Here is a 22778-nt window from a genome sequence, read left to right as displayed (position 1 = left end):
GTTCTGAATTAAAGAACCTGTATACAGTGCCTATGCTTCTGAACACATTACAGAACAAATCTTGACAATGAGTTAAGAGAAAAAAGCCTTGATAGTTAGAATCTAGAGGATTGATATGGTGTGAGCTGATGTTCTCAATCCACTTTCTAGTGCTCAGGTGTGTATATCTCCACTCCGTCATTCCAAATGGCACATTTGTTGGGAACCTCAGTAAAAAGATCAAGGATGAAAGACATGGAAACTGGAACACATCCCAGTTGCAGCCGCTCTCTGAATGTCAACATCAATCTTGAATTGTTTCTTTCTATGACACACAGCAGGGCAGGCAGCACACAGATTCCTGTTCAGATTCACAGCTCAGGAAGTACTGCAGGATCAGCCATGTTGTGTACACAATGCTTATCACAAGACCGGTGAGCAGTGCAGGATCCATGCTTTCAGGCAGAGATAAAGGGCACCGACTTTATAGGGGCAGTTGAAAACCAGCACAAAACTGTTGGAAGCCCACAGAATTATGGGATGGAGAAAACTGCATCTTGGGGGGGTGGGGGGGGGAGTAGTGATTCCACTCCATGATGCACTGCAATCCATTCCCAGAACTCATAGTGGGAGAAGGTGGTGATTTGCAGTGGGACAGCTGCTCACAGTGCACTGCTCACTCTGTCAGTGCTAGAGCACCAACTGTGGATGCACTCTGTCAACACAAGGAGCCTTGTGTGAACACACACAATCATTATACATGCACAAGCATTATAGTGGTTTATGGTCATCAATGTAACTTAAGTTGCCTTAACTCTGTTGTGTAGGCATTGCCTGTCTCCGTGTAGAAAAGCCCTATGAAAATAGCCAGGTTAACCAACTCCAACCCGACAGGCAGGTTTATTCTTGCATGTTTCTGTAGCTGAACTATTTTTTCCTGTAACAATGTACATGTGAAATATTTTAGATCCGACTTTTGCTTTAATGTGAATGATAAAGTTACCAGATATATCAAATTATTTTTAGTTTATATGCAGCTATGCCCAAAATTTTCTGACTACCATGCAGTACTGATTAAAAGAAATATCCTACTATAAATAGGATCTCCCTTCTTTCCCTCATAACCCATATTTCTTTAAATTAAACTGCTTATCCCTAGACCAAAATTTGTTCTAGTTCTTTCCCCTGAATTGCTATAGACCTTGCTTCACTTGAATCACTTTCACATAATCACAATTACAAATAAGATACCCAAAACAATATCAGCTTCTTTTCACTCTACAACCACTCAGATTCATCCTCTCTCTTCTACGTGGCCTGCTGTGGACTCCTTTCAACTCTTCCCATTTCAGTCCAATAAAAAAATACTACTACTAAATCATCTTCCTCCCTCATTGTTTAGTTTATGTCTCATTCCACTATCCGCAACTTCTGCGGGACTATTTGCAGTGTGTAAAGTTAATCACATGTTTAAGTCTTTGCAAAATCAAGGTTTTAATCTTCACATTGTCTTCCTTTCTTCCACAGAGTTTATGGTTCTACTCCTCAATTGCAAAGTTCTCCACAATGTTCACATTTACAAATGACATTTCTTCCTACTCTCCAACCATCTTTTGCTCCTCACTGCTCCCTTTGTCTATTTCAACCACTCATGAATTCACATCCCCTAAGCTTGTAAACAGAAGATTTTTTCAAAGCACAAACTCCCTTCTCCTTAGAATATTTAGTAAAAGCCCACTTGTTCCAGGAGGCCTACCTATTTAAAAAAAATAAAAAAAAAATCCACAAAGCTCTCCTTAAGCTGTAAACTCCAAAAGCACAGGAATTTGTCTGATACTTTACCAGCTGTAAAGCACTGCTCACAATTATATCAACAGCACAGTATAAACAACTCTTTTTGTTTATTGTTTTAATAGTTTGTTTTTTTCCATTGGAAAAGTAAAGGTCAGTATTTTTACAAGAAGAAATGTTTTTCAAGATAACATAAGAGATGTCAACTGCTCCATTTACCAATGGGTATGTGCTGGCTATCATGTAGAAAGGCAGGCACAAAGGGCCCAATTCTTCATGCTCTGCACCTTGCACAGTCATTTACAGCGGTATAAAATGAGTGTACAAAGTAGACCTAGTTGGAAATAATTTAAAAGTCATTGTCAATTGGAAAAAGATTCTCAGTGTAATTTTAGTGGAAAGCAAGTGTAAAATGCCATCAAAGCAGAATTATCTTCTCACCGACATTCATGGTCTTTTTACACCTGTGTAAATCACTTTACACCTGTGTAAGGCAGTAGAAAAGACGGTCTAGGGTTATAAATCAGAGCAATATTAGGCTGCGGTTCTCAATCTTTTCCATTCTGGACTATCCTTGCCCCTAGAAACTCCTGTCCATCCTACTATCTCGCTACAATTCCCCACCCATTTAGCAATATGGGCAGAACCTCCCGACACCCATTCATGACCGCCACATAAAGAACCCCTGTTTTAGTCTATAGGATGCATTCACTATTGGAGTGTTCCAAAATGTTTTCTTCTAAAGCTGAGATATAAATAGTCAATAATTATCAGAAAATGTAGCTTAAAAAGAACCCACATGAAGTTCTAGACAGTATGTCAAGAACTTTTCCTTTCCCCCCCATATCCCTGCATCCTCCCACAATTGTCTATTTTGATCAAAAGTGGGGGACCACAGGACTTAGAAAATTTAAGAAGTGGGAACAATTTTCCACTTCCTCTTCAAGACAAATCTGCAAACAGAAAGTAATTACTAGTACAGCGTTTCTCAAACTGGAGTCTGCAGACCCCTGGGTATCCCCAAGGGTACGCCGGGGTGCCACGGACCCTGCTGATAAACTCCTCCCTCTCCCGGAGGCTACTAAAGCCAAAACAGGAGATTTAAGGCACTAAAAGTCTGGTGGTGCAGCAGGGCTAAGGCAGGCTTCCTCCCTGCCCCGCTCCCGGAAGCGGTTGTCACATCCCTGCAGCCCCGGGGTGGGGGGGTTGAGGGGATCTTCACATGCTGCCCCTGCCCCGAACGACAACTCTGCAGCTCCCATTGGCTGGGAACTGCAGCCAATGGGAGCTGCAGGGAGGTGCCTGCAGGCAGGAGCAGCGGGCAGAGCCACCCCTCACCCACCTGCCTAGAAGCTGCTGCCAGAGAGATTTTCTGGTCGCTTTCGGGCACCGCTCAAAGTAAGCACTGCCTGGCCAGACCCCGCACCTGTCACCCCTTCCCAATCTCAACCCCCTGCCCCAGCCCAGAGCCTGCACCTCCTCCCACCCCCTGCCCTTCTTACTGCATCAAATCTCCCTCCCAGAGCCCACACCCCCTCCTGTACCTCCTGCCCCAGCCTGAAAGTGAGTGGGAGAGAGCGAGTGATGCACAGAGTGGGGATGGAGTGAGCGGGGGTGTCATAAACAGATAGCTAAGGGTTAATGTCTCTTTCGCCTGTAAAGGGTTAACAAACAGTGACCTGTAACACCTGACCAGAGGACCAATCAGGAGACAAGATATTTTAAAATCTCGTGTGGAGAGAAGCCTTTGTTTGTGGGTTTGGCTTTGGCTTTGTTCTTGTTCTCTCTGGATCCTGGATGGGACTAGAGGTGCAACCAGGTTTCTGCCAATCTCCCTGCTACAGTCTCTTATCTATTCAGAATTGTAAGAAAAGGCGGTCATAGTCTTTTAAATTTGTTTTTTTTTCCATTTACATATGTGTACTTGCTGGAAGTAGCTTAAATTGTGTTTCTGCTGGAGAAAGTTTCTTTCTATTGTTTATAAGTTGAAAGACCCTGTAACTTTTTACCATCTAAAGTGCAGAGATAAAACCTTTTACTTTCTCTTTTTTATTAAAAGTTCTGCTTTTTAAGACCTGTTTGATTTTTTTCTCCTAGTTAAGGTTCAAGGGAAGTGTGTCTGTACTCACCAGGAAATTGGTGGGGAGTAGGGAAGGATAACTTTTTTCTCTTTGTGTTAGATTCACGCAGCTTGAATCTGTATAGCCTCTGGGTGAGGGGGAAGAAGGGAGGGGGAAGGTAACACTCCTCTCCGTGTAGTGATTCAAGAAGTTGAATCAGTGATCTCCTAGTGTTCCCAGGACGGGAAGGAGCTGGGAGGAAGAAGGGAACGGGAAGGGAATGGTTTATTTCCCTTTGTTGTGAGACTCAAGGAATTTGGGTCTTGGGATCCCCAGGGAAGGTTTTTGGGGGAGACCAGAGAGTCTATCAGGTGCTCTACTCTAAGTCCTGATTGGTGGCAGCCTATCAGATCTAAGCTGGTAATTAAGCTTAGGGGAATTCATGCTAGTACCCATATTTTGGAAGCTAAGGTCCAGAATTGGGAATTATACTGTGACAGGGGGGTGGGAAGAGGCAGGGCACGGTGGGGCCTTGAGAGAAGGGGTGGAATGGGGGTGATGCCTGGGACTGAGCAGGATGTTTGAGGGTTCCTTAAAAGTTTTATATCAATATGGTGGTCCTCGGGTTGCTAAAGTTTGAGAACCGCTGTACTAGCAGAAGATGGGAAGAGGAGAAAAAACACTTCAGAAAAGAGAAGGAAAGGGAACCTAGTGTTTTCACTACCAAGGAACATTCCCATGCTAAAAGCTAAGTCTATGAAAGCTTGGAGGTCCAGGTTTTAAGTACTATTAACTGTAGATGCTCAGCAGATCTCTTAATGGGTTCAGATACGTGTGCTGCTAAAGAGATGTGATGGGGCAAGGCCAGATGGCTACAGTAAAGTACTGAGGAACAGGTATGTTAGCCCCAGGCTAAACAAATCCCTAGGACCCTGGTAACCAAATGGCAGTTGCTCCAGGTTAATCAAGGCACCTGGGGCCAATTAAGATCTTTCTAGAAGGCAGTGGAGATAGCTACATTGATTAGAACACCTGCAGCCAATCAAGGCAGGCTAATCAGGGCACCTGGGTTTAAAATGGAGCTCACTCCAATCAGGTGAGGAGGAGCCAGAGGAGAGGAAGCGCGTGTGAGGAGCTGGGAACAAGAGGCACAAGGATCTGAGACTGAGGGGGTGTGCTGCTGGAGGATTGAGGAATTATCAGACAATCAAGCATTTTCAGACACCAGGAGGAAGGTCCTGTGGTGAGGATAAAGAAGGTATTTGGAGGAGGCCATGGGGAAGTAGCCCAGGGAGTTGTAGCTGTCATACAGCTGTTACAGGAGGCACTACAGACAGCTGCAATTCACAGGGCCCTGGGCAGGAACCCGGAGTAGAGGGTGGGCCTGGGTTCCCCCCAAACCTCACAACTCCTGATCAGACACAGGAGGAGTTGACCCAGACTGTGGGTTCCACCAGAGGGGAAGATCACTGAGGTGAGCAAATCTGCCAATAAGCGCAGGACCCACCAAGGTAAAGGAGAAAGTGTGTCACAGAGGGTAGCAAAGATTTTCACAAATTAAGTAGCCTTTGTTTTTAACATCTGTTGTAATCAATAGTTGTACTCTGGTGATTTTAGGGATTTCAAAAAAGTTATATACAAACCACTCTGGCATGGGAAAGCCATGTGGGGCACAGATAATTTGTAAAAGCACCCCTAAAAGTGTGCTAATAATTTTTAATGAGATTATTAAAAATGATTAATGTGGTGCAAACTTCAGACTAACTGGAATCATTTAATATAAAGACAAGCAACCTTCCTCCTTTTACCGTGAAGGAGGAAATTAAAAGCAAAATGCTAGACTAGTACAATGTTGGAGATTGCACAGTTAAAATTAAAACAAGTAAGGAAAAGCAAGAGTTATGGTTCTAGCAAAAACTTTAACCTGGACTTGTGTCAAGAAAAAATAATAAGACATACAAGCAACATGTATAGCATAAGGGTTTTATTTTGTTTAATAATTTCATGGTTTTATATTTAACATTTCACAGCAAAAACAGGAACAGAAAATGTTTAAGATTTCCAAATTAACTTTACTAAAGGAGAAGGACACTACTGCAGTTATGGCACAGGATGAGAATGAGAAACATGGGTTGATTATATTACCATTTCTCCTAAACCCTTCATTTATGACCTTGGCATGCCAGTCAACCTCTCTATGCCTCTGTTGCTCAGTTTTACCATCCTATTTAAGGAAACACTTTTTTTTTTTAAGCACTTACCTGCTGTGCAGCTAAATGCATTAAGTGTTTGTAAAATAATCCATGATCTTAGATTAAAGGCACTATGGAGGATGATGATTAATTACATAGGACCTTTTTAATTTACCAGCATTTTATTTTAACTGCACATCCTTACTGGTGCATTCTCCGTTCTTGTGTATTACACACAACATGCACACTAGAATCAACTCTTACTGCCACTGTTTATCTGTGTTATACAGCATCTAAACCCAAAACAGAATACTAATTGTAAACATAACAAATCAGTTAAGTAAATACAACAATTTAAAGTCCTGGAATACTGCTCAGCTAATCATTTCAATACTTCAGCTGCAGTTGTATTCATTCTAGCCCCCTTCTACCATGGATTAAATGTGAGAAGATATTTTATCATCTTGGAAGACCTACCAAACCACTATCAATGATTCATGAAGAATCATTTTTATCTCAAAGATCCTGTGTGCATCAGGCTCTGCTGCTTTTATTTCTTACACAAGCAAACGATTCTCTGTGATTTACTAGAAACTGGGACTTGAAGTGTTCTGAGCACCTACTAACCCCTGGACTAAGCAGGTTAGTCTAGGGGCTTGTCTACATTACCTGCTGGATCAACAGGCAGCAATTGATTCAACAGGGGTTGATTTATCACATCTAGTATAGACGTGATAAATCAACTGCCAAGCGCTCTCCCGTCGACTCTGGCACTCCACCAGAGTGACAAGTGCAAGCAGAGCTGAAGGGGGAGCGTCAGTCGCCTCACCACAGTGAAGACACTATAGTGAGTAGACTTAAGTATGTCTACTTCAGCTACACGAATAAGTTGCTTAACTTAGATCGATCCCCTCCCCCAGTGTAGGCCAGACTTAGGTGAAAGAACTACTTTTACCAAACACACTCCCAAGAGGCCATTGCTGTGTATTTTTTAAACATTTGTGTACTATATTTAGTTGTACTATTGCCAATCAACTATTTAATAAACCTATAAAGACTAATTACTCGGTCTCTTGTGCTCTAAACCATTCCTAGCTTTACTCCATATTTATTTTTCTGCATTAGAGGAGACAGGCTCATTTCTCCCCCTCTCCACATCCTCTTTTTTTTATTTTTAAATTTAGCCCCTCTCATTCTCAGCCACCTAAGCATGCACTCATCCATGTGTACTATTGTGACCAGGGTCCTGGGGGAGCCAGCTGAGGTCACTCAATGAACGTGAACTGCAAAGAATGAGGCAGAATCCCCAAAGCTAGTGGATATTTACCAAGTCAGCACTAAACCACTTCTGTTGTACCTTACCAGCTACTCAGAAGTCCAAAACACAGGTCCCTTAAAGTAACCCAGCCTCAGGCCTCCACCTAGTTACTCAAGTCAGAAAAAGGATGAGGATTAATGAAAATCGTATTCCCCATATAAAAGAAAGGTTCTATCAATCCCAAATGATAGGACACATTACCTCCCAGATTAATGAATATTCAAGACCTTTCCCAAATACGCACTTACAGCCAATTCTTATTAAACTAAACTAAGGGTATGGCTACACTTGCAGCTATACAGCACTGGGAGTTACAGCTGTCTTCGTACAGCTGTGCAGGGAAAGCGCTGCAGTGTGGCCACACTGACAGCTACCAGCGCTGCAGTGTGGTCACATTTGCAGCGCTGTTGGGAGTGGTGCATAGGCATTCTGGGATACCTCTGGAGGCCAATTACAGCACTTTTGGTGGCCACACTGGAGGAGCAGCACTGCATCACCAGCGCTGCAATCGTTATACACCAGGTAGAGCAGGAGTACAGCCAGCGCTGCAGCCAGGGAGATGCAGCGCTGTATGTGCCTTGCAAGTGTGGACAGTGAGTAAGTTGCAGCGCTGTAAACCCACCACCAGTGCTGCAACTCTCCAGGGTAGCCAAGGCCTAAAATTTATTTTAAAAGAGAGTATGGTTAAAAGATCAATATACATACAGACATGAGTTCAATTCATTGAGGTTCAGATTTATAGCAGAGATGGTGAGCTTCGTAAACGCAAAGAATTCTTTCAGAAATAGTTCAAAGGTTATAGTCCAATGTTTATATTTCAGGGCAGTCAAGTCAGAACTGAGATCTCAGTTATTGTGGCTTAGGCTTCCCCTGCATGAAACCTCAAGCAGATCTGAGATGACAGGATCAGGACTCAAAGATCTTTTATACAATTTCAAGCCTTCGACAGGTCGGAGTCCCTTGGTTTACAATAGGTAATCAGGGCAACTTTGAAGTAGGTCCATCAATGATACTTAGCTACACGAATTAACATTAGGCAATTGTCTGTTTTTCACCATTTGCAGATGATCGGCTATACATTTCAAAGAGATGAATACAGAGATATCTTGTGTTTACACTTCATTTAAATGGCAGGATGTTCTTTTGATCTCTGAATTAACAGAATACAGCATAGACAGAGCCTGTTGATTATTGTTGACCTCTACCCGTATATATGTAAATACACAGAAACGCAAACATTATCTCCCCATATGTCTTTAAAGGTTGAATTAGTCATTTATCCTGCAGGATGCTTAACCCTTTCTGGCCATGTGTCACAACCATATTCAGCCATCCAATTAGATTCATCCCTGTCTCTTTTACTACATGCTACGCCACACTGAAGACAGAAGCATTGTCTGGGTCACTGCCATTGGTGACTGTCCTCCTCCTAAAGAGCTGTGGGGATGCTTGGACCACACTGCTTCCTTTCCAGAATGAGTGGGAAATAGTGGCACTGAGTCTATTTCTTTTCCCAGTCTCAAAAAAAAAAAACAAACCCCAGTATCTTCCAGGCCAATCTGTTCCCAGGCTTGTCCACTTCTTTAGAAAAAGGAGTCAGCACCTCCAACTGCTCTGTTCCCCGACCCCAATCCTCTTAACAGATGCACAAATCAGTTAACACACAGCCATTTCAAACTGAATAAAAGAACTAAAACAAAATACTCCCTATTCTTACAAATTGTATTTGAAATTTCCACAACTTATGTCAGTTAAATTTTTTAAAACTAATCTACTTATGTTCCGTAGGCTATGTCCCTCTATTATAAGCAGAGGCAGATACCTGCTTCTAAAATTCCTGCTCTACAATTACAATTCAGATTCCTCTGGAATCAAACAGAATGTGATTGTTGATACTATACATTGATCCTTGGTCTTCAAACAAAGTTGTAAGTGTGCCCTTCCAGACCAGACATTTTTGCTGATGAGTCTCTTATTGGTGTTAAAGGGGGAAATTAATCTTAACTTGTTAAGACACAGGGAATCAGAATCTAAAAGCCATCTGAGAGTTCTACCAAATAAACATATACAGTATAGCTTCAGAATACACCAGGAGAAAGGTGACAGGATAGTTCAAGGGATTAGCAGAGACCACAGATTTTATCATCCTCTAATCCCATAGGTAGACCCTCCAGAATAGAGTTTAAGATAAAGCTGGTCAAAAATATAATGGTACATTATTCACATAGGAAAATGCTGTTTCATCAAAATCTAGACTTTTGCAGTGATGTCAATTTCAACAAAATTTGATGGAAACTTTTTTAGAATTCAAAATTGAAATGAAGTATGCATTCTATTGTTACATTCTGACTTTGTTTCATCTGTTATACTTACATTTTAGTATTATAATGCTGACATTACCAAATGGGATGTATGTGTGTGTCATTTCAGTGTTTCTGAATTGAAATATTTTGGTCCCAAACTGGGGCTAAAAATCAAAAACGAAGTGTCAGTGTCAATTTCCTGAAGTACAAGGTTCCATTTTCTGACCAGATGTAGCTGAAGCATGTTGATAGACTCAGGATGTACCAGATCTGTAGACAAGTAGACTTTATTGTCCAGGGTTGTCAGTTTCACAAACACTACATTCATTCAAAGATGTAACACAAAAACAAGATTGAGAGCTACATTCCATTAGCAGTATTTCCTGTTTGAGTCTTATAATTATGGAATTTCATTCTCAGTCTTATGAATTTGGTATTCAAATAGGTTTCAGAGGGGTAGTCATGTTATACCCCATGAAAACTTATGCCCAAATAAATGTGTTAGTCTCCAAGGTGGTGGTTTTGCAAATACATAATAGTGAATTTTGTACTGGTACCTGTGACCGTGAATTTTGGCAACCAGAATATGGCACTTTAGAAGTCAGAAAATTCTTCCCCAAAACGCCCAATTGCAAAAACACAAGAAGCAGATCAGTGAACATTCTGCACTCCAAAGAGGGGAGAACAGTTTTTTTTCCCCAGTCATATTTGCATATTATCTTGGTTACAAACAAGAACGAACAAGAAATCAAAAACAAGCATTTATAGTGAAACCATAGTTGAGTCATTCTGCAAAACAGTCAAACTTTAGTATTAACTCAGAAATTTTAAGTTTATTTTTAGAATTTATGAGAACAAAAAGGTTAATTTTACTTTTAGTTTTGATAAGAGGATTCATGTATCCTGTTTTTAAAAACCAGAGCGTGAAAGAGAGACAGGTTAGAAAACAAGGGTGAAATATGGCTTTCACCCATGTTTCTGGAAGATCAGACCACTTGTTAGTTATGAGTAGATGCTTTGACTCTCAAGTCAACCACAATACCTGCTGCTTGGACTTTGGTTAGCCATGTTATTTGGTTGGATTCTTTTGTTTGTTTTTTTTTGAGGCAAGGTAGGTTTGGATAATTGCAGTACAGTTGATGATCTATAGTTGACAAATCTATGCTAGAACCACAGAATAGGTGTTTTTTTTTTCCAAACTGAAGATGAATTCAATTACTCAGGATTTCTCAACCAAACAGCCATTCTGCTCTGAGCTTGGCTCCAGTCTCAATTCTTCCTTTAAAATGCACATTATAAATCAGATGGCTGAACATTCCTAAACCCATAATTTTACATATGATGCTTTCTGCTTCACAAGTAATTATGTAAATTGCTTGTACTATTCTAAGTGAACATTCTTTGAAAAGTTTAGTTTGTTATTTTATTTGGCCAATTTCATGGCTATATAAAACAAATTTCTTCATGATCACAAACTCTCTTTTCATGACCACACTTAATTATTAAGTTTTATTTACTAATCCTATGGTTTAGGGGAAATTGTTTGGGTGACATCCTCTAAGGGGGCGGGGAGAGATTACCTAAGGGTCCACATAAATTTGTATTATGTTTTTACCTCATTTTCAATGAAATTGCACCCTTACCGAATATTCCAAGCTTTCAGCTCTGAACTTGCCATAATTTGTCATTAGAGCTATGCAACTGATTTCTGTTCACTAGCTGAATTGAAAAAGCACAAAAAACAAATTACGAGTCAAACTATGCTTGGTTTGACTCAGACTTAATATTTTGTTTCACTTTCAGTGTCTCTCTAACGTCTGTTTAAATAAGATTGAGGGAAACTGAAAAATAAAACATTTTCCTGAAGAAAAAAGTCAAAATATTTTGTTTTGGAAATACTGAAAAAAAATATTTTGTATTCCAGAAACTATTTAAATCAATTTGCCAAAATTGACCCAAGTTTACTAATTGTTTCAGCTGAACCCAAATCTGCATTGGGAGGCAGAGGAAGACAGGTTTTACGTGAAAATTTCCACCTGTGACAAGCTAGAAAATTCTACTTTCACATGAAGAAGAAATGTTTAGAAATTCTGTTTTTATTCCCCCTCCTAGCATTAAGCCCATCAAATGCAGTTTGTTCTATGAGATTTCTCCCTCCAAAATGATCTGTTCAATCCAATGCGAACACATCTGCCTTTGATATTCCACCACTTTAGCCGCTGTCTTTTTCCCTTTAATCTTGTTCTGTTGGACTCGTACCCATAGAGTTGGCAGGAATGCCCTTTACATGACCAAACCATCTCAGTCTGCGCACTCTCATTTTTGTTTATGGGCGTTACTTTGAATATCTCTAACACACATTCCTCATATGGTCCTTCTTGCTTACACCCATTTCTAAATAACTTATCTATTGAATAAATTAACTTAATGCCCTATTTTAAAATCTAACAATATAAGATTAATATATTAACAATTATCTTACCTGCTCCTATTTGCAGGCTTAGCATCAGGATTTCACTTTCAGTTTTTTAAAGTGTTCAGAAGTCTTAACAACCACAGCCATACAAAAGAATGTGATTAATTTCCAGTTCACCTTTAACTTATTTTTTTCTGAATGCTTTTTGACATAACTGATTTAAAGAGTTTTGTAGTTTCAAAACTAGCTTTAAAGGCCCAACTTTCTACTAACCTCTTGATACCACTTGTGAAATAGCCTCTGACTTAACATATGTGGAACGTTCGGTCAGTGAAAGATACAAGATAAGAAGTGAACTGAACAGAAAAATGTTTTCCTCATTATGTATGTGTACACACATTTCAGTTACAGGGAAGAAACCCTCTTATCTAAAAGAAGCCACCACTTTTTAAAAGAGGCAGCAGCAAATGCAGGAAGACTGCAACACATAAGAGATCAAACAGGATAACAATCGTCCTATCAACATGCGGCAATTCAAGAACACAATTGCTTGAAATCTGTCTGCATTTGCTTCCAGAAGAAGGGAAAACACTCAAAACAAAGTCTGCCTTGACATACCAAATCTGGAGTCCCAGAAAGGGAAAATAAGACCTACAGGAAACTAGCAACTAGGAAACAATTTATGGTATTTAAAACTGATTACTGTATCATAAGGAACTGAAAACTGCATCTCATCTCACTCCTCTCCAGTTCATTTACTACAGCAGCTAAAAACCATCTTCCTAACTAGCTACTCAAACCATTTCATTATGCTTTTTGACCCCTTTTCTGCCTTCTTCTGCCACTTGCATCAAATTCAGGTTTCTTATCTTCCCCTTCCATAACCATCATGATTGGAGGGGCAGTGGACAAGAGACTGCTTGAGGGTCCAGGTCTTATTCTGGGTTCTGCCACTGACTTGCTTGTGACCTTGGGCAAGTCTCTTCCATTTTTCTGTGCCTCCGTTTCTCCCCTCACTCTTGTCCGTCTCCTCCATTTACATTTGTAATGTCTTGGGGTACAGGACTATCTCTTACTATGTGTCTATACAGTGGGGGCCCAAATCTTGTTTGTATTACTGTAGTCTCCAGAGGCCACAACCAACAGCAACCATTTTCTCTCATCTATATCTGCGTCCATTTCTTCCTACTACCCCAATGAATTCTGCCCAACGCTTCCTGCGTTTACAATTCTTACAATACTGACTGATTTTCTTAAAGACCCAGCACCCGTAATGAAGCAATTATGCAAGAATCTCAGTTTTCTTTTTTGTTTTTAAGTTTCTGGCCTTCATGGTTGTAAAAAAAAAAAGGCTTTAAAACATGAACCCTAGAAGCTCGAAGACTAGAAGACAAATAAAAATGCAGTCTTTTCTTTTTAAATCTCACAATTTTTGGAGCCCATCTCACAATTTCAAATTCCTGAAGTCAGCAGTACTACCCCCCCCCTTTCATATTTTTCTCCTACTTTTCTTCTGTCTCTCTTCCAGTATCGTCTATGCTGAGATAGGGCGCTTGAGGCATGTCAGATACCTACCTTCTCTACCAGTTCTCTGCTGAAAATTGAGTTCTTCTCTAATACCTACAAGTACTAACCCATCACTAAATACTATCTCAAACCTAGAAACTTATACTATCAACCAGAAAAAAAACCTAAACTAGAATCTTTGTTTGGGTGGTCTTCCTCTTCTGTACATCCAATTTATATTTTCTATTTAGATAAGGTCTCTGCTCTACATAGTTGACTAAAGTTTCCTTGACACTGTACAAGATAAATACCTCAACACCATTACTCTGCCAGGGAAAGTCTGCTCTTTGAAACTGCCAACAAGTTCACACCCTTGGAAGAGACAGTTCCCCAAAGATGCTGCATATTTCTAATCCACTTAGCATACACTCAGGGCATCTCCACACAGAGGAGTGGCAGAGAAACCCATGAAAAGCAGCTAACGCACTGCTTTGTCCCCTAACAGAGTTATTTCTACAGAGTCCAGGTGAGGGAGGTGAACAATAAGGGAGCAGCACTCTCTACTTTTATGCCACTCAGATTCTCCAAATTTGGTCTCCCTTGGCAGGGGTGCGATGACTATCTCAATGAGTTTAACAGGTGAAAAAAATCTACTAATACGACTACATTTAGTTGCCTGGGTCTCTTAATATAATAAACTATTTCTCACAAGGTTGAAATCATAGGTATCTGAAAGCTGGCAAATACTGCATGCAGTTCAAATATAACTTAAATCACTTAAATATTCCTTAAATCTACAGCACACAGTAGTTGGATGTTTCCAAAGATATTTTCATCATCTAAGTTAAAAAACTTCTTAGTTTAGTACGTATGCACTTATTTTTCTGCATCTTTTATAAAAAAAATTTTCGTCGAGTAAAGTTTGCATTCATATGGAAAAGATGATAGCACTAGCTAGAGACAAGCATAGTAAAGGCTGGTTCTACACTTAATTTGTCCATATAGCTTAATCTATTCACCTCATTCGTGATATGCAATACTCATGCAACCCTATTCCCTGGCTTCTCTTTTACAGAATGAGTGCCGAATTAAAGTACATTATGTATTAGTTTTATGAGATGGACAAATGTATACTGGTGTTTATCCTAAGCCATATTCATTAATGAACATATATGAATAGTATTAGGAACCCAGGTTTGAAAGACTAGAGATTGTCTAAACTCAGTACCCTGCATTCTACCACTACCCTTAAAAAAAAAAAGGGGGGGAGGGGGAGAAAATGGAACACAAATTCATAGACTATCAGGTTTGGAAAGGACCACAGGAGGTCATCTAGTCCAACCCTCTGCTCAAAGCAGGACCAATCCCCCACTAAATCATCCTAGCCAGGGCTTTGTCAAGCCTGACCTTAAAAACCTCCAAGGAAGCAGATTCCACCACCTCTTAGGTAACCCATTCCAATGCTTCACCACCCTCCTACTGAAAACATTTTTCCTAATATCCAACCTAAAACCTCCCCCACTGCAACCTGAGACCATCCTTGTTCTGTCATCTGCCACCACTGAGAACAGTCTAAATCAGTGGTTCCCAAACTAACATGTGAACCCCTTTCACTAAAATGTCAAGTCTCATGAACCCCCTCCTAAAAATGAATTTCCAGAGATTCTCCTTTACCTGAGTAAAAGTTATAAAAGCAGTGATCTTGGAAATATTAAATTTGACACTTATTACACACTTTATTACGTTATGAAAATGGCACCACTCTTCCAAGATTTCACTTTCGTAGCTTGTATCACTTTGAATAAGCCTGTTAAGACAAGGCTCCTATGTTTAATCAAGCAGTATTAGATGTGAAACAGCATGAAGGTATCTAAGAAGCCAACTCAAAGAGTTCCTCCTACACAAGCATTCAGGTCCTGAGCAGTCCGGGCAAACAACGCATGTTACAACAAAGCTTAAACTTGTTCTTCATAATTTTAAAAACAGCAAAAAATAATATCTCCCTTTTCATTACTTATAAGGAGTCTTGAAGTTTCAATCTCCTCAGTGTGATAGATATGCTTGCTTTGATCTGCTTAGCTCTTGGAAGTCCAGGGGCTCCGGACTGCTGGCCCCATGCTACCCGGGATCCCTAGGGACAGGTCTGTCCACCATTAGGGAATTTTTCCCTGAGAACCCCCGTAACATTTCACGAATGCCAGTTTGGGAACCACTGGTCTAGATCCATCCTCTTTGAAACTCTTTCAGGTAGTTGAAAGCAGCTATCAAAACCCCCCTCATTCTTCTCATCTGCAGACTAAACAATCCCAGTTCCCTCAGCCTCTCCTCACTAGTCATGTGCTCCAGCCACCTAATCACTTGTTGTCCTCCGCTGCACTCTTCCCAATTCTTCCACATCCTTCTTGTAGTGTGGGGCCCAAAACAGGACACAGTACTCCAGATGAGGCCTCGCCAATGTCGAATAGAGGGGAATGATCATGTCCCTCAATCTGCTGGCAATGCCCCTACTTATACAGCCCAAAATGCCATTAGCCTTCTTGGCAACAAGGGCACACTGTCGACTCATATCCAGCTTCTCATCCACTGTAACCCCAAGTCCTTTTCTGCAGAACTGCTGCCTAGCCATTCGGTCTCTAGACTGTAGCAGTGAATGGGATTCTTCCCTCCTAAAGTCCTAAGGACTCTGCACTTGTCCTTGTTGAATCTCAGATTTCTTTTGGCCCAATCCTCTGATTTGTTTAGGTCCCTCTGTATCCTGTATCTACCACTCCTCCCAGTTTAGTGTCATCTGCAAACTTGCTGAAGGTGCAGTTCATGCCATCCTCCAAATCATTACGTTAATTAACTCTAACTCAAAAAGGCTACTAACAGAATTGCCAAAAAGAGTAGTGTCAGCAAAATGTATTGCTATGCAAAGACCAGAGTTCTAAGATTTTAGGAGCTTTATGACTGAAGAGGGAGCTGGTGGCAGCAGGCTGAAGTTGAGAAGAGTAAGAATGCCTCATATCTCTGGCACACAGATGCAAATGCATAGATTGCAAATCCAGCACTGTCTATCCCAGTCCCCAAAGATCATCATGATATGGGTGTTAAACTGTGGGACAGACCAGCCTCCTATGGGGATCCTTGGGACACTCCAAACCAGTTGACAGAAGGGGAAAGCAGCTAGCATAACCAGGGAAGGCATGGACAAAGTGCCAGGCATTCCTAATCCTAAATTCCCATCTTAATTTCTAACTCAAATTTGTTATTTAATAGAATCAAATCCACAAAGATTTATGGTTCTATCTCATAGAACTGGAAGGGACCCCAAAGGGTCATAGAGTCCAGCCCCTTGCCTTCACTAGCAGGACCAAGTACTGATTTTATCCCAGATCCCTAAGTAGCCCCCTCAAGAATTAAACTCACCACCCTAGGTTTAGCAGGCCAATGCTCAAACCATTGAGCTATCCTTCTTCCCATGTTAATCTAAGAAATATTCTACAGTAACAAATGTTTTAACTGATACTTATTGTATGAGTGGCTGTTTCTAGAAGAATATACAATTACCAATTACAGTGAACAATACTGATTCTTAACATAATTATGCTAGTGTGAAAAGAATAACTTAAACAATTGTTTGAAACAAGAACTTATTTTCATCCTTGCAAACAAACCATATATGAACAAAAATGATACTTTCATGAGGGGGTAACTTTCTCCCTTTTTTAAAGTGGTGTCACTGCTCTTTTTAAAACATAATGGGAATTGTTCTATTTGAAATATCAGTACTGATTTTATGAAGATCAATACTCTTCCACCACAGGTTTGAGAATTTCCTTTGCTATAAAATGAAGCGAAACAATAGTATTCAAGCATATACTACTGATAACAGTAAATCAATTTCACCATATTGAGAATTGTCTATTAGAAGGAACACTATCACTTTAAAAATCTAATCAGTTTCAAATAGGAAGTTAAAAGTAGCATCAGTTACTGCATTTACCAATGAGTTCTCCTACTAAATTTGTGGCTTTGCAAAGATGTTTTCCTGTTTATTTTAAATGGCTTCTCTCTCCCCTGCTGCTGTGTAAAAGGTGTGCACAAAGAACAAGCTACCTATGGAGGGGAAACCATGAAGGTGACTAAATACAAAGTACTATCAAGTTTATAAAGTAAACAACTGAAAGGAGATCCCACCTCTAACACCAATTTCTCTGGTCAAAAAATATCCCTTTTTTTAAAAAAAGGAAATAAATAAGTGTTAATCAGTATTAAAATTATATATGAAATTCTAAACTATTATCACCTAAACTATTATTTATAGCATCATTCCAATATACAATAAAACCACAAAAGGACTAGTTCTTACTATTTGGACGAAAGTAGCAACCACGTTTAAAAGATTTAATGAGACTTTATACTATATTAAAATCAAAACTTATTTAAAAGAATATAGTGACATTACAAGAGTTAAATTAGGTACTCTATAACAAACACAACTACAGTATCAAGGTGTTCTATTCATCACCTAGATATCAGTAAGATACAATAGCTTTTCAAAAATATTAACATCCTTTTGTTTCGGACAAGAATATCATACAGAAGAGACTATTGCACTCCTAGCATTACTTGACCTGTCCCAGAAGCTTCTGATGATTCTAGTATAAAAACTGTTTTACAAATCTTGCTTTATTATGTTAATTAATTTTGGGGCAAAACATGACCAGAAGACATCTATTCACAAATCACAATGTAACAAGATATTTACTTAGAAGTTCTCGCTTTATATATTTTAGTAGTATTCCATTAAAATATAGAATTAGCAACATTTGACAATGTGAAGGTTCTAATCTCTATCCAAACTGGGAGTACGTTGTATGCAACAACACAGTAAGCAGCTGTTACATAAGTTTAACTGAAACTAAAAGTCCAAAGGGAATAAAGGACTGCCTAGTAACTATGAAAATTACACTGGCAGAATAGCAGTCTCACACAGCTGAACCAACAGCACCTCTGCATCAAAGGAAGCCAAACACAGTAAGAAACGTCCAATGAGACAACTATCCCCCAAGAATAGCATCAGAAAGCCTCCCCCTCATCCTCTTTTGTTGTCAGGTCCAAACAATAATAAAGCACATGCTCTGCTTTGTCATCTCGCCTCCCTGAACTGATAAGCTACGCGAAGGGCTCTCCCGACACGCTGAGAAACCCCTCACTCGAATGCAGGTGCCTTGCAAATCCTAGCACCCTTTTGCTGTCTCTGAAACCACAGTGGGTCATTATCAGCAGCACAAATAAAACAAACTCCTATTTCTCTATAAATCTCGGCTGCCTCCCCTTTAAAATTGGGTCTACCTTATAATTAAAAAAAACCCCGCATATTCTTCAACTGCCAAGGGTCGAATCGGTTGCAAGTTACAGCAAATCACCGGATGCCGGTGACAGATACGCAAGGGTGGGAGGACGGCGGGCTGCCGAAATCCCTACTGAGCTGCACACACGGTCCAGGTGAGACCCTGGAAGCATCCCTCCCCCCCCCCCAAAGCGAGGCACTGCCAGGCCCCTCCTCGGACCCCTTCCCTGGCGCTGCACCACCCCCGAGAGGGGCTCTCGGCAGGCTGCCCAACAACACCGAGACAATAACATGCTCCCTCCTCTGCCCACGGCAGCTCGCAGGGGAATAGGATAGGCACAGAGGGGCAGGTACCGCCCCCCACCGGGCAGAGGGCTCCCCCCAAGGACTCCGCTCACACGGGGGATCCTGCAAGACACCTCGGCCGGCGCTCCCCGCGCCTGTCCCCGGCACCGACACCGCGCACACAGGCACCGGGGGCTCCCTCGCCCCCCAGCGCGCAGGAAGGGCTGACACGTAATGAACCCCCCCAAAGCAGAGCCGCTGCTCCCGCTCGGCGGCGCGCCGGAGATGCAACCTGCTCTCAACTTGCCTTGGGCTTGTAGAGCCACTTTCTGAACCTGTTCATCATCACCCCAGCTGCTGCCTCCGCCTCTCAGGCCGCTTCCCGTCCCGGCTGGTTGGGGGGGCGGGGGTTACGGGTCCCTCTCCCCCGGCACCTCAGGCGGCTGCTGGGGGACCCGGCGAAACCCCGTCCCCTCTCCGGGCTGCTCTGCGGGGCTGGCAAAGCCGCAGTCAGGCTGGAGCCGCGAGGGAGGCTCTGCCCTGCTGCGGAGGAGTATCTCGGAGGGCCCCCTCAGGCTGACCTGCCCCGGCACCGGCCAGCAGCAGCGGCGCCTCTCTTCATTGACAGCCCCCAAACATTCCACCGCCGCTGCCAGCAGCAGCGCTCACTGAGCGCATGCGCACAGGCGGACCCGCTCAAGCCCTGTGCGCTGCCTTTGGCCAGCGCTCTCGACTCTTGGACCAATTGGAAGGCGGCCGCGAGGCCCCCCCCCCCCCTCCCTCCCCGCTCACCCCTCCTCCTCGACTGCACATTTGCGGAACATGGATCCCTCACCCTAAGCAAGCTCAGCAGGGGAGGACTACAACTCCCAGCATGCCACGCCCCGTAGCTCAAGGGGCACTGAAAATAAGAGTGGTGAGTTGTATGCTGGTACTTGTAGTCTTGTCGCGGGGCAATGATTAATGCGTCCACTTAATATTAAGTAAATTATTATTCTAGTCAACCCGGTTAATTGGGGTTCAGGCAGTTTCTGGGGCTAAAAAATCCACCAGCTGGGGTTCCACTTGCTAGGCAACGGTTGGTAAACATTCGCCGCCATCGTGCTTTCAGTCTTGTAGTTTTATACTCCTCCCCGGACCATTCAAATACACGAATGAGGACGGCTGAGTCGACTACAAATCCCAGAAGCCTCCGCGCCCCCACGCTGCGGGCATTATCTGTAGAGAGCCGAGTAGTCTCCACGGCAGGTGGACTGTGCTGATTCTGCTGCGGCTCCCATAGCGGTGAGTGAGGGGGGCTGGGCCATGCTGTGACCCCTTACTACTGGCCCAGGGATTCAATGCCTTCACCTTCAACTACAAACGTCCCTCCACGGCCCTTCGCCCGCCCCAGGGGGACCCCGGTTTAGGGCTCGCCCCAGCCAGCCCCCCCCTCCCCCGCCCCCGAGGCTCGCTGCTGTTTAGTTCACTGTGTGAGAGTCTTCAAGATGAAACCCAGTGCTTATTTTGTGCCAGGGCTGATCCCGGCACCTCGGGGCTTTCGGCATCAGTGGTATTAAAAAAAAAAAAAACGCAAACGCTGTCACCTCTTTCATTGCAAATTAAACAGCGATGAAACCTTAAAAGCCTAGTTGTGTCCACCCTCCCTGTGTAGAAATTAAAGTAAAACAGCCTTTAGTTTATTTATTTGTTAGAAGACCAGAGAAGTGCCTCAGTATCCTTGGTTAAAATGTTCCCTCTCCCACCCTGTTGTGGAGCTTATTAGACTTGCTGATGGCCTCCCCTACAACTTCAGAGGTAGCTGCTTTTCATCCTTGTTTCTGTCTGGTCACACTTACTGTGTACTGGGCACATTCCAAACATGGTCTCTATCATGGGAGCTGAGAGACCAACAAAGAAACAAACAGAGGGTAGAGAAGGGGTGTTGCATACATGCAGTTATTTTAACTAATATGTCAATATAAAATTACTAAAAGACAAGTAAAGTGTACTCCACAAGCATAACATTGACAGGAAGATAGCCACAGGCATGTTTCTGAAGCACTTTGGGATCCTTCAGGATGAACTGTACTAAAAATACATGAGATCTTTTATTGGACCAACCAGCTTTTGTTGATGGACAGTATGAGCTTTTGAGCTACACAGAGCTCTTCTTCCTTCCACCAACAGTAAAAGATATTACCTCACCTATCTTGTGTCTCAGATCCTGGGACTAACATAGCTACAACGCTATAAAATACATGAAACACTATTATTCTCTGGGGTTGTTAGCATGTAAACATTCTATAGTGCAGTGGTTCTCAACCTTTTTTCCTTTACAGACCCCTACAACTTTTTGAATGGAGGTGTAAACCCATTTGGAAATAGTATGTAGACTCCCAAGAGTTAAGAGCCACTATTTTATGGTAACAACAACCTTTCATGGATCTCATATATAGTCTGCAGGCCCCTCAGCGTCTGCAGACCCCAGGTTGAGAACCACTGCTATAATGGACATCACTGGGCAAAGCAGTTATAATTGCTTACACCCCAGCGTGCGTTGTCAGTAGTAGGGATCAAACTTGGTACATCAGGCGCTTAATAAATGATCCTCTGCTGCCTGATCTAAAAGAGCGTATTCTCTTAGTAGTGGCTGTACCAAGCTCAGATGTCTAGTCGGCCTGGCCACCACCAGATAGGCACAAAGTGCCACACAAAGTGGGCATAATAGCTTACATACTCTCCCTGGCCAGGCAAGCATGTTATGCGCTTCAGAGGCTTACCAATTCAGTTTACTATAGAGGCCACCAGTTGTAATGCCAGTGCCCCTGTGTGAGTCATTGCCAGCAGGGATCAAAGCTGGGAGGGACCTCTGGATCTTAATACTTTGAATCTTTACCACCTAAGCTAAAAAAGTTCAACTCTCTTAGCCAAGGCTATAGCAGGTTCAGTCTAGTTGGTCTAGCCACACCGAGCAGACATGGCTTACACAGACAAACAGCATCTGTTACATACATGACCATAAATGTATACTTTTGACAGACAAAACAGAGATAAGACAAAAATGGTTAAGATGTGTGATCATGTGCATTACTGAAGGGGAAAAAATGTTCACTGTATAGTTTAACCAGAATTCTAGTGGCTGACTAGATGTCTATAAATATAATAGAAAAAAAAAGAACAGACTATAATATTTTGACTGTATTTTGCAGAATATTGAGAGTTAGGACTGCTGACCTTTATTCCTAATTGTGCCACTGATTGTGGTGACCCTGGACAACCACTCTTAATCACTCTGTCCCTTTGTTTACCTATCTGTAAAATGAGGATAATAAAATTGACTTGCCTGAAGGTTGTTGTGTAAGGATTAATAGCTGTGAGAATACACTGTGAGATCATCAGATACAATAATGCTATATAAGAGCACAGTATTTTTACTATGCATATTACAGAGCATGCAACTACACGCTTTAAAATATATTCATGGTAGGATGTGTAGGAAAATATCAAATGTAGGATCTAGTCCTTTAACCAGTCAGCACACATTAGAATTACTGCTATTGTACATCCATACCACTTGTGTGGTTAAAAACACACACACACACACACACACA

The 22778-nt window shown here is 41.9% G+C and overlaps 2 protein-coding genes across 6 annotated transcripts in view; one reads left to right on the top strand and one right to left on the bottom strand.

Moving 5' to 3' along the window:
* Positions 1 to 19911, bottom strand: part of ZFYVE28 (zinc finger FYVE-type containing 28) — a 308586-nt gene extending 288675 nt beyond the window's left edge. For all 4 annotated transcript variants that reach the window (XM_050947523.1, XM_050947520.1, XM_050947521.1 and 1 more), the window contains exon 1: positions 19493 to 19911. In XM_050947523.1, the coding sequence (XP_050803480.1) occupies positions 19493 to 19531 (39 nt within the window). In that variant the 5' untranslated portion in view covers positions 19532 to 19911. The remainder of the gene's footprint in view (positions 1 to 19492) is intronic.
* A 496-nt stretch (positions 19912 to 20407) lies between these two features.
* CFAP99 (cilia and flagella associated protein 99) overlaps positions 20408 to 22778 on the top strand; it is an 86699-nt gene continuing 84328 nt past the window's right edge. Inside the window, exons 1-2 of one of the 2 annotated variants that reach the window (XM_050947638.1) lie at positions 20418 to 20469; positions 20701 to 20737. The gene's annotated coding sequence lies outside the window, so the exon portion shown is untranslated. Of the gene's footprint in view, positions 20470 to 20700; positions 20738 to 22778 lie in introns of both variants that reach the window. The other variant, XM_050947639.1, reaches the window with a different exon arrangement.

This window comes from Gopherus flavomarginatus, chromosome 3, assembly GCF_025201925.1.
Source record: "Gopherus flavomarginatus isolate rGopFla2 chromosome 3, rGopFla2.mat.asm, whole genome shotgun sequence".
NCBI classification, from domain to species: domain Eukaryota; kingdom Metazoa; phylum Chordata; order Testudines; family Testudinidae; genus Gopherus; species Gopherus flavomarginatus.
Note: the sequence above shows the minus strand (reverse complement) of the source record. Positions and strands in the feature narration are given on the sequence as shown.